Consider the following 14,346-nt stretch of genomic DNA (forward strand, 5'->3'; position numbering starts at 1 on the left):
AATCATGTGAAGTTAGTCCCCCAAACCAAACAAGCTTTTCTAACTAAAGTGTTCCAGTCAGCCCTGATGTCTAATCAGGTCCTATAACAGCATCTTTATGGATGTAGTGGAGCATCCTTCAGCATGACACTTTAGCCGTTTTGCTGTTGAGGATGTGTGGAACTATAGCTGTAATATAATCAGCCTCCATAATGTCCATAACCAAAATATGATCTAAAAACATGAGACAACTTTCGATCCATACGGAGGGCCCCACAAGTAGCCATCAGAAATCCGTTATTGTGTGTGTGTGAATGATTGGCTTGGTTGGAATAACCAAGACAACTTTAGATCCATACGGAGGGCCCCACAAGTAGCCATCAGAAATCTGTTATGTGTGTGTGAATGATTGGCTTGGTTGGACACCCATGGGCGCATGTTTCAACAATCCATCTATAGGTGTGTGTGCCGCTGGTTCGTTTGGGCTCTATGAGGAGAACCACTAAAACCGTGTGATCCAATGGTTGGCTGAATGCTGTTTAAGGTACCTTCTGACTAAAGAACAGCTTTCCAACTAAAAGCTGTAAACTAAGAGAACAAGAAAAGGTCTACAAAGTTTATTTCTTACAACAAAGTCTAACTGAATGTTACCTGTTGGCTGGCATCTTGTTTGATGTTATCATCAGGGTCAGAGTCCTGCCAAGTTCTGGCTAGTTCAGGCAGCGCACCGTCAACAGGAGCCTGAGAGCCTGTCACCTGGAATTAAAACCACAAATAACTTACCAACATCATACAGACACCACAAATGACAGACTCAAGACCTGTATAGTTAAATCATGTGAAGTTAGTCCCCAAAACCAAACAAGCTTTTCTAACTAAAGTGTTCCAGTCAGCCCTGATGTCTAATCAGGTCCTATAACAGCATCTTTATGGATGTAGTGGAGCATCCTTCAGCATGACACTTTAGCCATTTTGCTGTTGAGGATGTGTGGAACTATAGCTGTAATATAATCAGCCTCCATAATGTCCATAACCAAAATATGATCTAAAAACATGAGACAACTTTCGATCCATACGGAGGGCCCCACAAGTAGCCATCAGAAATCTGTTATTGTGTGTGTGTGAATGATTGGCTTGGTTGGAATAACCAAGACAACTTTAGATCCATACGGAGGGCCCCACAAGTAGCCATCAGAAATCTGTTATGTGTGTGCGAATGATTGGCTTGGTTGGACACCCATGGGCGCATGTTTCAACAATCCTTCTATAGGTGTGTGTGCCGCTGGTTCGTTTGGGCTCTATGAGGAGAACCACTAAAACCGTGTGATCCAATGGTTGGCTGAATGCTGTTTAAGGTACCTTCTGACTAAAGAACAGCTTTCCAACTAAAAGCTGTAAACTAATAGAACAAGAAAAGGTCTACAAAGTTTATTTCTTACAACAAAGTCTAACTGAATGTTACCTGTTGGCTGGCATCTTGTTTGATGTTATCATCAGGGTCAGAGTCCTGCCAAGTTCTGACTAGTTCAGGCAGCGCACCGTCAACAGGAGCCTGAGAGCCTGTCACCTGGAATTAAAACCACAAATAACTTACCAACATCATACAGACACCACAAATGACAGACTCAAGACCTGTATAGTTAAATCATGTGAAGTTAGTCCCCAAAACCAAACAAGCTTTTCTAACTAAAGTGTTCCAGTCAGCCCTGATGTCTAATCAGGTCCTATAACAGCATCTTTATGGATGTAGTGGAGCATCCTTCAGCATGACACTTTAGCCGTTTTGCTGTTGAGGATGTGTGGAACTATAGCTGTAATATAATCAGCCTCCATAATGTCCATAACCAAAATATGATCTAAAAACATGAGACAACTTTCGATCCATACGGAGGGCCCCACAAGTAGCCATCAGAAATCTGTTATTGTGTGTGTGTGAATGATTGGCTTGATTGGAATAACCAAGACAACTTTAGATCCATACGGAGGGCCCCACAAGTAGCCATCAGAAATCTGTTATGTGTGTGTGAATGATTGGCTTGGTTGGACACCCATGGGCGCATGTTTCAACAATCCTTCTATAGGTGTGTGTGCCACTGGTTCGTTTGGGCTCTATGAGGAGAACCACTAAAACCGTGTGATCCAATGGTTGGCTGAATGCTGTTTAAGGTACCTTCTGACTAAAGAACAGCTTTCCAACTAAAAGCTGTAAACTAATAGAACAAGAAAAGGTCTACAAAGTTTATTTCTTACAACAAAGTCTAACTGAATGTTACCTGTTGGCTGGCATCTTGTTTGATGTTATCATCAGGGTCAGAGTCCTGCCAAGTTCTGACTAGTTCAGGCAGCGCACCGTCAACAGGAGCCTGAGAGCCTGTCACCTGGAATTAAAACCACAAATAACTTACCAACATCATACAGACACCACAAATGACAGACTCAAGACCTGTATAGTTAAATCATGTGAAGTTAGTCCCCAAAACCAAACAAGCTTTTCTAACTAAAGTGTTCCAGTCAGCCCTGATGTCTAATCAGGTCCTATAACAGCATCTTTATGGATGTAGTGGAGCATCCTTCAGCATGACACTTTAGCCGTTTTGCTGTTGAGGATGTGTGGAACTATAGCTGTAATATAATCAGCCTCCATAATGTCCATAACCAAAATATGATCTAAAAACACAAGACAACTTTCGATCCATACGGAGGGCCCCACAAGTAGCCATCGGAAATCTGTTATGTGTGTGCGAATGATTGGCTTGGTTGGACACCCATGGGCGCATGTTTCAACAATCCTTCTATAGGTGTGTGTGCCACTGGGTCGTTTGGGCTCTATGAGGAGAACCACTAAAACCATGTGATCCAATGGTTGGCTGAATGCTGTTTAAGGTACCTTCTGACTAAAGAACAGCTTTCCAACTAAAAGCTGTAAACTAAGAGAACAAGAAAAGGTCTACAAAGTTTATTTCTTACAACAAAGTCTAACTGAATGTTACCTGTTAGCTGGCATCTTGTTTGATGTTATCATCAGGGTCAGAATCCTGCCAAGTTCTGGCTGGTTCAGGCAGAGCACCGTCAACAGGAGCCTGAGAGCCTGTCACCTGGAATTAAAACCACAAATAACTTACCAACATCATACAGACACCACAAATGACAGACTCAAGACCTGTATAGTTAAATCATGTGAAGTTAGTCCCCAAAACCAAACAAGCTTTTCTAACTAAAGTGTTCCAGTCAGACCTGATGTCTAATCAGGTCCTATAACAGCATATTTATGGATGTAGTGGAGCATCCTTCAGCATGACACTTTAGCCGTTTTGCTGTTGAGGATGTGTGGAACTATAGCTGTAATATAATCAGCCTCCATAATGTCCATAACCAAAATATGATCTAAAAACATGAGACAACTTTTGATCCATACGGAGGGCCCCACAAGTAGCCATCAGAAATCTGTTAGTGTGTGTGTGAATGATTGGCTTGGTTGGAATAACCAAGACAACTTTAGATCCATACGGAGGGCCCCACAAGTAGCCATCAGAAATCTGTTATGTGTGTGTGAATGATTGGCTTGGTTGGACACCCATGGGCGCATGTTTCAACAATCCTTCTATAGGTGTGTGTGCCACTGGTTCGTTTGGGCTCTATGAGGAGAACCACTAAAACCATGTGATCCAATGGTTGGCTGAATGCTGTTTAAGGTACCTTCTGACTAAAGAACAGCTTTCCAACTAAAAGCTGTAAACTAAGAGAACAAGAAAAGGTCTACAAAGTTGATTTCTTACAACAAAGTCTAACTGAATGTTACCTGTTGGCTGGCATCTTGTTTGATGTTATCATCAGGGTCAGAGTCCTGCCAAGTTCTGGCTGGTTCAGGCAGAGCACCGTCAACAGGAGCCTGAGAGCCTGTCACCTGGAATTAAAACCACAAATAACTTACCAACATCATACAGACACCACAAATGACAGACTCAAGACCTGTATAGTTAAATCATGTGAAGTTAGTCCCCAAAACCAAACAAGCTTTTCTAACTAAAGTGTTCCAGTCAGACCTGATGTCTAATCAGGTCCTATAACAGCATCTTTATGGATGTAGTGGAGCATCCTTCAGCATGACACTTTAGTCGTTTTGCTGTTGAGGATGTGTGGAACTATAGCTGTAATATAATCAGCCTCCATAATGTCCATAACCAAAATATGATCTAAAAACATGAGACAACTTTCGATCCATACGGAGGGCCCCACAAGTAGCCATCAGAAATCTGTTATTGTGTGTGTGTGAATGATTGGCTTGGTTGGAATAACCAAGACAACTTTAGATCCATACGGAGGGCCCCACAAGTAGCCATCAGAAATCTGTTATGTGTGTGTGAATGATTGGCTTGGTTGGACACCCATGGGCGCATGTTTCAACAATCCTTCTATAGGTGTGTGTGCCACTGGTTCGTTTGGGCTCTATGAGGAGAACCACTAAAACCATGTGATCCAATGGTTGGCTGAATGCTGTTTAAGGTACCTTCTGACTAAAGAACAGCTTTCCAACTAAAAGCTGTAAACTAAGAGAACAAGAAAAGGTCTACAAAGTTTATTTCTTACAACAAAGTCTAACTGAATGTTACCTGTTGGCTGGCATCTTGTTTGATGTTATAATCAGGGCCAGAGTCCTGCCAAGTTCTGTCTGGTTCAGGCAGCGCACCGTCAACAGGAGCCTGAGAGCCTGTCACCTGGAATGAAAACCACAAATAACTTACCAACATCATACTGAGAGTAATTCAAATAAAAGAGACAAAAATCTTCCTTTTTTTAATAACAAATTAATATTCCAACTTGCATACTTGATCTTACTGACTTACTTTTTCACGCCATGGCCATTTAGAATCACCATAGTTGTAATCGATTTCAGTTCCCATTTCTATGTTTTTGATGGCAAAAAGGCACAAATGGGGCTCGTCATTTACTATTTTTTTCATGGTGCAGTTTGGAGACTTCTGGTTGTCATTCACTAATCTTCCAAGAGAGCCATCCTCTGTTGATGCATCAATACTAGGAAAGAAAAAACAGAAATCAAACATTTTGTATCATATAACTAGTTTTTTAGTAAAATAAAAGTTGGCTTACAGAAATAAAAACTTGCAACATTTCAAAAGAAAAGTTGAGAGGGAAACAATGTCTTTTTGAACGTCATAGCACTAAATAAAAAAAATTGTTAATGCCACAATCCTGATGTGTTATTGAAATATTGCTTCTGAGTGACTCACTAATTTAGGGTATTTTATTCCAGTCTCTTTCTAGAGTTCATAATTATTGTATAGAAAATATTTGGATATACATACCACCAGTAATGATTCTGCCATTCAAAGTCAAAGAGAAATGTACTCTCCTTTTCAGAGTACTGCTTGTTTGGCATTTTTCTGCTGACAGAAGTTGTATTCTAAGATGAACTCTCCTTGTTCAAAGTGCTGGGTAGCAAACACGCCTCTTCCTGCAAGGACATTTTATATAAAACCATTGGTTATGAGAAAATAAAGATACACCTTTAACCAAATAATTGTGGTGTTATCTTACAATTTTAATACTAAGTTCTCGCTTAGAAACAGAAATACAACAACCAATCTGAATTTGATTGTTTTTTGTGTTGTTTTATAAAATAAATAAATATATACTTAATGGATAAATGGTCTAAAAATGAGTTTATTACCTTTTTGATCATCAATAAATCTTTCCACTAGTCCAGGTTTGTCCTTTGAGGATTAAATGTAAAAGGCTGCTTCATCAGCAGGCTTTTTTCTTGCTTTCCTTTTGGACATTTCTGGCTCTAAAAAATAATTCAAAACATGGCAGAGAGAACTTTAACAAGCACTCTATATTAATTTTAAAAGATTTGTAATCATCCACTGTATAAAGACTGAAGGAATAAGCCTGGCCTGAGAACTAACAGAACAAGAGTGATTAAAGAAAGAATATTTTTCAGAAAATACTGATATATTAATGAAAATGTTTGTCGGTTTGAAGCTGAGCTTTGTTACTTTTAACTAGTCACAGTTCCAACCAGGTGCTGCATCCAAAGAAAAGTTATTTCAATAGTTTTACCAGTATAACTCGTTATACTTTTCAGGAGCTACCAACTCGTTTTTATTATGTTTGTGTTTGAAAAGTGAACGTAGCATCCTGATTAGCGGTAGCTAATTAGCCAATAAGCTAGTTTCCGGATAGTTTTATTTGCGTCAGAATGCTTGTGTTATTTAAAGAAAGCATTCTTACATGATAGAAAACCACCGAGAAATACAGAAGACATGCAGATATATCATAACACTGAGCACACACGTGTTTGACGAGTTTTGAAGTGGTTTCGGCAATTACGGCCAGAGTCCGGTTCTGGGCTTAGCAATTATGAAACATTAGCACATCGAAATCATCCTGAATATAGCACGGAGCAATTATACATTCTGTCGTTCTCTTTTACACCATTGTTTTTAAAACCACTGCAAGCTAAGATGAATAACAAGTTAAAAAGCCGGACTGTCTGAGGGGAAAACGTTACGCCATCCGAGTGACAATATACCGAATCCGAAGCCATAATCATTGCATATAAACCCCTCGGGGTCTGGACAAAAAGCATTTCTACATCAGTTTCTTGTACTTAGTATTTACATGCAGTTGATTTACTCACCGTGTATGTTGTGTTTCGTTATGAGCAGCGTGTCTTCGTCGCGGAGCAGTCTCAGTCTGGCGGCGTCACACGTGGCGAAGTGACGTTAAGCTGGTGGTTTTAGCCGCATGAAGCTAACACATGCAATACCTGCTGATTTAACTAATATGTAAACTGATGGTAAAGAATAAATTACTATTTATTTATACCTTTATTTTTATGTTTAGAACATGAAAAATGCACGAGATGCTGATTTAACTAATATGTAAACTGATGGTAAAGAATAAATTACTATTTATTTATACCTTTATTTTTATGTTTAGAACATGAAAAATGCACGAGACAGTTTTTAAAATAAGCCTAATAGAATGAGCGTATTTTTATAAAGCAAGTGTAATGAATATTAAATAACGTAGATAAATTGCAATTGTAATGCAGGAATTTTATGTTTACAGTATTATTTTAGCTGCTATGGTTACTAAAATAATAATTACCTGGTTTAAATCTACAGGAAATAGCATTTTATTTTCTTAATCAACACTCGGATCACGAGGTGCCCTGATTGGTTGAATCACACACACTTCCGGTAGTGTGTATACTTGCAATACCACTTGCCATGGTCGGGGGGCCGCTACTGAGCACACACACTTCACACACACAATTCTCAACATTGCGACCATGAGGGGTAAGTGAAAAAAATTCGTGAGGCATGTTGTTAGAGCATTTCAAGCTGTTTTAGAGTGGTTTCCCGAGTGGGGTCCATGATTTTGGACCCCACAACGACACAGGGCCCCACTTTGTTGGTGGGCTCCCTGTCTTCGGACCCCCCATACTAATAAAAACAAGTACACACACACACACACACACACACACACACACACACACACACACACACGCACACACAGATGAGCCTAACGAGTGGTGATTAGTGGGTCTCAGCTGGGCGGGGTTAGGATGCGTAACATCACTCCGCACTGTGGACTCGGCTAATTCACTTCTCTTTATCTAATTACCCTGGGTGTACACAAACACACACATGCATACTCGCAACAGTAATACTCCACTTACACACACACTCCCACACACACACACACATAAGACACGTGTATCGTTCCTGCAGATATGCAAAGTGACCTAATTATTCCTGAGGTGTCAGTTTGCATATTTATATTAGTACCTGTTATTAAACAACCATTGTCCTCATATTACTCAGCCTGATGACTACAACCTGGAATATTACATTTCCTCTAGGGGATGAAAAACATCAGACAGGCATTTGCTAGTGGTCCAAAGCCTGGGTTGCATAAACTTAATAAAATCCCAAGCGAAATGATATTTTTCATATTGCAAACAAATTCTGCAATGTATTTTTGCCCCTACATTTTCTCAATTGAAATGATATTTTACGAGAATCTCGCCCGTTGACCCTTTTTATTCCGTTAATTTAATTGCATTACGTTCACTTGCTACGCTTTCACTGGGTGCTTTTTAATATTCTCCATGTTCCTATTAGATCGTTTCATCTCTGGTGTTCCACTTTGATGAGTGAAAACGCTTTTGTGTATTTAGAGAAGCCACGTAACGTAGCCTCTGCTAGCTGAAACCTAATATGCAATGGAAAACGTCATACGTACATAGTGGTGTTGTCATAACAATGAACATAAACGGTGCTGCAACACATAAAGACAGATCATGTAACATATCTTAAGGCATGTATTCTTTACCTCTACAAACAAGGTCCGCATTTTTCTGTCTTATACCTCCCCCAGGTGGCCATATAGTCATTCATTTGTCCTTTGAGTTCTTAAGTGAGAAAGTGACAGATGCGCCTTGATTGAGCTATTGGTCTGCTGCTCAACAATACCAATTAACAGCAGCAGCAGTGCCCCCACACCTTTCTTTGTGTGTGTGCATGCGTAAGTGTGTGAGGGTCTTCATGAATGGTGTTCTCTCTCATTCATTTGTTGTGGTGGACGGCAAATAAATGTAAATATAGACACAAATTACATCCATCCATCCATCCATTTTCTGAACCACTTAGTCCCCACGGGGGTCGCGGGCGTGCTGGAGCCTATCCCAGCCGTCATCGGGCAGTAGGCGGGGGACACCCTGAACTGGTTGCCAGCCAATCGCAGGGCACACAGAGACAGACAACCAATCGCACTCACACTCACACCTAGGGACAATTTGGAGTCTTCAATCGGCCTACCAAGCATCTTTTTGGAATGTGGGAGGAAACCGGAGTGCCCGGAGAAAACCCACGCGGGCCCGGGGAGAACATGCAAACTCCACACAGGAAGGGCCGGAGGTGGAATCGAACCCGCACCCTCCTAACTGTGAGGTGCGCCACCGAGCCGCCTTACACAAATTACAATGATCGCTTATTAAAAAAAATAAATGAAAAATTTGCAGACCAAGGGCATCAAATTGGTGCAACATGTACACACAAAAACATTATGATCCTTGACGAGTGTGAGGGAGATGATTTCATCTGGTTCGTCCCACTGTTGCCATGACAGCAAGTTGTGTTGGCATGCACTGGATTTGGCACTGCCCTCACCTCTGGCATCACAACCCCCTGCTATGGATGCGTGTGTATGTGTGAAAACGCTGACTTTTATGTACTGTATGCATACTGTATTTGAGTGTTGACACCATAGAACATACCTTAAATATCCATAAATCTGATACACTTTTTTTTTTTTTAACACCACTAAAAACTCGTGTACGCTCACATGTGTAGTCTAATAACATCCAATGTAACAGCTGCATATTACATTCTACATTCATATAATCTTTGCTACAAGTTCGGTTCTACACCGGGATGAATATTGTTATTTGCGTATCATCACTGTGTTCATTGCTATGTCGTCATAAGCTATCGTGTATTTCTGGAGCCTGCACATTTCGTCAGTAAAGGGTCCATGTTGGCTCCCTGGCCAGACGGTGCTCTCACCACTGGACAGATGGCCAACACCCTCCCGCTCTTCATTCCTTCATCTAGCCCTCCTTCTAGATCCTTCCATCACTAATGTCCTCTCCCACCGCACCCCATAACGGCAGTCCCTCGTTCCCAACATCCCCGTTTCCCATCACACCTCTTCGTTATAAATTAGTCTGGAAAAAGATGTGGTGGTCAGTTTTTTGGCAACCGCTTCTTTTCTTTTTTCACTATGTACTCTTTTGGTAGAGATTTTTAATGGATGGTGTCATTTGGGAACAGGCCTTTGTTAATTAATAAATCAACTAAGAGTTTTTCTTGACCTCCCAGTAACCCTTGTAACAGACTAAGACATTTTTTGAAAAGCTTTTTCAGGTGACAGCGCGACTGCACCCAAGTGCATAAAGCAAGGTTGAAAAAGTTGCTGCAGATGGAAACATTGAAATAAATGCCCTTAATATTTTCTGCTGTCGTTGTAAACGTAATAGATAGTTAGAGTTCCACATTTTATTGAATATATTAAAATAAAAGTTGAGTAAAATCAAACATTCAGACAATAAAATTATTGAATATTTTATTACAGAATAAATTCAGTTCAGCCTTGCTGTCCATTTTCTTTCTTTCTTTCTTTCCTCACTTTGTCATAATTTTTTTCAGTCCTACTGGAATCTCAGCATTTGTAAAGTGATAATAAGGTGTGAAAATGGAGACACAATAGAGCAGAGAGCAGTGGGCCGTCGCAAGCCTCCACTGACTAAAACACACACACGTTCACACTGATTGTCACATGCTGAAGCTCCACATCTATTTGTCACTTTGTCATTGTAATTGTCACTTTACACAAATCAAAGGACACGCATATGATCGATCTGGGAAGCCATAATTCATTTGTACTCGGGAACACAAACCAGATTCAAAATGACGAAACAACAATGAATTAGAGTAATGAAAGAAAATAATGCTTCAACTCACCAGAACAAAATGACACAAGTTTTTTTTTTTTTTTTTTAATGCATGATTAAAGTGATTGACTTGTGGACTGTGCACATGAAAATTAAGCAATCAGAGTCGCAAACAGGTATTATCGATAATTAATTATCAGGTAATGTCACTAAAATTAGTAACACAGATGTCAATGATACTGATCATACATATCGTCTGTTTTCAGATGTCAAAGCGCTCGAGCCTAAGGACGGCCAAGGGGCGGCCCTCGATGATGCAGAACAAGAGGAGCCTGGCGACCATGATGACGAGCTCGACGACGACTCCATATTCACTTGCGACAACTGTCAACAGGACTTTGAATGTTTGGCTGAGCTCACAGAACATCGAACCAACCACTGTCCAGCAGGTGAGACATAACATTCTGTCAGACTGCATGATGATTTGATCGGCTTTTCACTTTCCAAAAACTTGCTTGTTAATTGAAGATTTGTTGCTCACAGGCGTACAGTGTGTGTTTTAATTGTTAAATTGTATCAAACTACCAGTGTGAGGTGTGTGTCTTCATACATTCAAATACTAATTGACTTTTTGCACACCTCTGCCTGTCATGGGTTATGAGATTTGTGGAAAAAACAAACTTATTGTGTCAACATGAAGAAGATGCCAAACGATGCAATATGTTTCATTTAAAGACACGATCGAAAAATGTCATAACACTTCACCTATTACTTGGATACCTCCAGTTCTAATACGCACACATACACTTGAGTCGTTATTAGTACTGCTGTAATTAATGGAGGGACCGAAAGGAACGCGGCGAGGGCATCTGGCTCATACAGATTAATCCGAATGTGCACTTAACAAGCCAACACGCACACACTTAGGCTGCAAGACAGTATGCTGCCTACAAGCATTTGAATGGTGTTTACTTTGATATAGGGATGAAGAAGTGTGTGTGTTTGGGGGGGCTCTTTGTTGAAACTGGTCAAATGTTTTTACAGTCTGTGTGTTATGATTGCTTCAGCCACGTGTTGTACATCTAGTTAGTCTAGCCACAGGGAGGTGTTTGGATGCTTTGTCGTGATGGTACCTTCACTGGATGTTGTTATCTTATTCAATAAGGGAAAATGCAGACATTAGGTTGCTATAATATTCAAGCTAAAACAAATCTTGTAAGTACACAGGGGGCTTCAACAGTAGCACATCGCAAGCTGTAGATGAACACAATTTAGCTTATTGTTTGTATATCTTTTTTTTCTCATGTATTATTTTATTTTAACAGGCTCCCTCTATCGGTTAGCGGAAGAATCACTCAATTACATGCTCAAAGTGTGTACCATGTACATATAGTCAATATTTTTGGCCTTTGCTCCAGTATTTGTTCAGCACAGTTCGGTTGCATTTAACTTTTAAATTAAATGGATTTAGAATTAATTAATATCTAATGATATTTGTTTATGTGAAATGCATATGCAATACATTTTAACTGAATCATTAACTAAGAAAAGTGTTTTGGGTTTTTCTTTATTTAAGAGTAGTGTTAATTTTAAAATTATCTATAATGTTACAATGGATTACTAAAAATATACCGAAGTTTATTGAAGGTCAGTATGATGGTAGGTGAAATGGCAAATAGTTGTTGACGTGTCGACTGTGTTTAGACATGCCATACATTTTCGACTTCAATCACTGGCAATGATTTCAATGGATACATTTCAATAGCATTATTTTTTCTGAGAAAACTAACCACATAATGACGCCAGTTTTAACGAGAGAAATTTAAATCCTGGTGTCGCAGCCAGTTATTAGGGGAATATGATTTATTTCTCTCAGCTTTCTTTAATTGCCTTTGTGTTTTCATGATCCACAAAAGGCCCCGCAGTGCACTTTTTTCGACGCCGTGTCGCTGCCACATCCTCGGATGTGGCCTGTGATTTTCAGCACAGGAGTCTGGGGAGGGCGAGATGTTACTGAGCGAGAGAGCGCAGAGAGGGCAAGAGGGAGAGCAGGAGAAAGGAATGGAGTGGAATGAAATGATGAATCTTTTTTGCTCCCTGGAGAAAGAGAGTTTCAGATTACAGAGTAATCCCACAGCTCAGCGTGATACGTGCTTGCATGTGCTGGTTTGCGTATGTAGATTCAACCGTAAGTCGGCTTTGTCTGAAGACTGCGTATGAAAGTTGTTGTGGGACCGCTGCTTTCTGGTTATTATTGTGGAGAAGCTCAAATTAAAAGCATGGACTAAAGAATCCTTTAATGTTCTCTGCTTCCTACTCCTGGGGGCCGGTGTAGTGGGACCTATGGGGTACATGCACACATGTACAGCGCCTTCTAGGGAAAAACACAAGACCCAAATAAAAAAAAAAAAAAAAAAAAAACTTATCCCCCTCCTTGGTGGCAATTGTATTTACTCCCGAAACCATGTGATGCATAAACGATGACTTCTTGTTTTGTTGGGGAGGTTTGGAGACATTTTAGATGTGATTAAATTAATTTTGTGAATCAGTATTGATCAGTAAAATCTCATTAGATTGTGATATTTGATAATATAAGAAACAGAGTATTTTTCGGATTATCATATTGATTAATTGAGTACTTGTTTAAAATTGTTTACACATATTTTGACATGAAGTGGTGCATGCATCCACAGTAACAGTGGTCTCTGGAGAGCAAAAAAACATCCAACACTTTGAGGAAAAGATTTTGGGTCAACCTTTTTTGTAATTGACATGAAGTGGTGCATGCATCCACACTAACAGTGGTCTCTGGAGAGCAAAAAAACATCCAACACTTTGAGGAAAAGATTTTGGGTCAACCTTTGTTGTAATTGAATTATTTGATATATTCAATTATACATTCGATGAATCGTTTCAGCCTTATAGTGAACACTTTTGACTAATAAAAAGTCAAAAGTCAAAGTCCGCTTTATTGTCAATTTCTTCACATGCCAAGACACACAAAGAGATCGAAATTACGTTCCCACTATCCCACGGTGACAAGACATAGTTCACAATGTACATACAAGTAAACAACACAAGAAAATAAAACAAGAAGGCACAAACAATGAATAAATAAGAGTGATGAATAAATAATACGTTACTGTATTTTAAAGTTAGCATAATTGACATAACAATTAAAATAGACGTTTTTATATTTACACACACTTCAACATAGACAACAAAACAACACCCACAGTCATCAAAACTGATGTAAACAATCGGTGCTTGCTAATTGGCCCTATCGGTGTTGGTCACTTGAAAATTGAAGTAGCATGACATTTAAACTGGCTTCTAAATTGAGACAGGCACACATTGAGCTTGAATAACAAAGTAAAAACACGCCCAAAAATGCTTCCTCCCATTTTCCAGCATATTTCCCTAATTAGTGTGCCTGAGTGAGCTTATTGTGCTGAGGAAATGACGTTGGAGGATACCTTCTATACTCTCGTGGCGAATGAGTCCCGAGTTAGCATGGAGTTACAGCTATAACACTGAATGGGTCCCAGGTGCAAGTGTGAAGCACCAAGTAATTCAGTGGCACTCTAGCAGAAGGCCTATAAAGAGGCACCATTAATTTGAGAACAAATTGGACAAACACACTCGTACACACACCGTGGCGCCGATCAATGACACGTAAATGTGTGTACACCCAATCAAGCATGCACATAACCCCAAACGGGTCATCGGGTTGGAGCGGTGTGTTTCAGTCTGACTCTTTGCGCACACCTAAAACACATTTGAACAAACGTGTTTTTTTTCTTTGCACCCCCCCCCCCCCCCCCCCCCCCCCCCTTCCTCATCAGCTATGACTTTTTAATGAACAACTGTGTATGTGCGGCACT

General features: G+C 40.0%; 1 protein-coding gene across 2 annotated transcripts in view; it reads left to right on the plus strand.

The window, feature by feature from the left end:
* The window catches only part of znf423 (zinc finger protein 423), a 106,917-nt gene that overhangs the window by 27,159 nt on the left and 65,412 nt on the right, over positions 1-14,346 (plus strand). For both annotated transcript variants that reach the window (XM_049723931.2, XM_049723934.2), the window contains exon 3: positions 10,729-10,911. In XM_049723931.2, the coding sequence (XP_049579888.1) occupies positions 10,729-10,911 (183 nt within the window). The remainder of the gene's footprint in view (positions 1-10,728; positions 10,912-14,346) is intronic.

This window comes from Syngnathus scovelli, chromosome 6, assembly GCF_024217435.2.
Source record: "Syngnathus scovelli strain Florida chromosome 6, RoL_Ssco_1.2, whole genome shotgun sequence".
In the NCBI taxonomy this organism is placed as follows: Eukaryota; Metazoa; Chordata; class Actinopteri; order Syngnathiformes; family Syngnathidae; genus Syngnathus; species Syngnathus scovelli.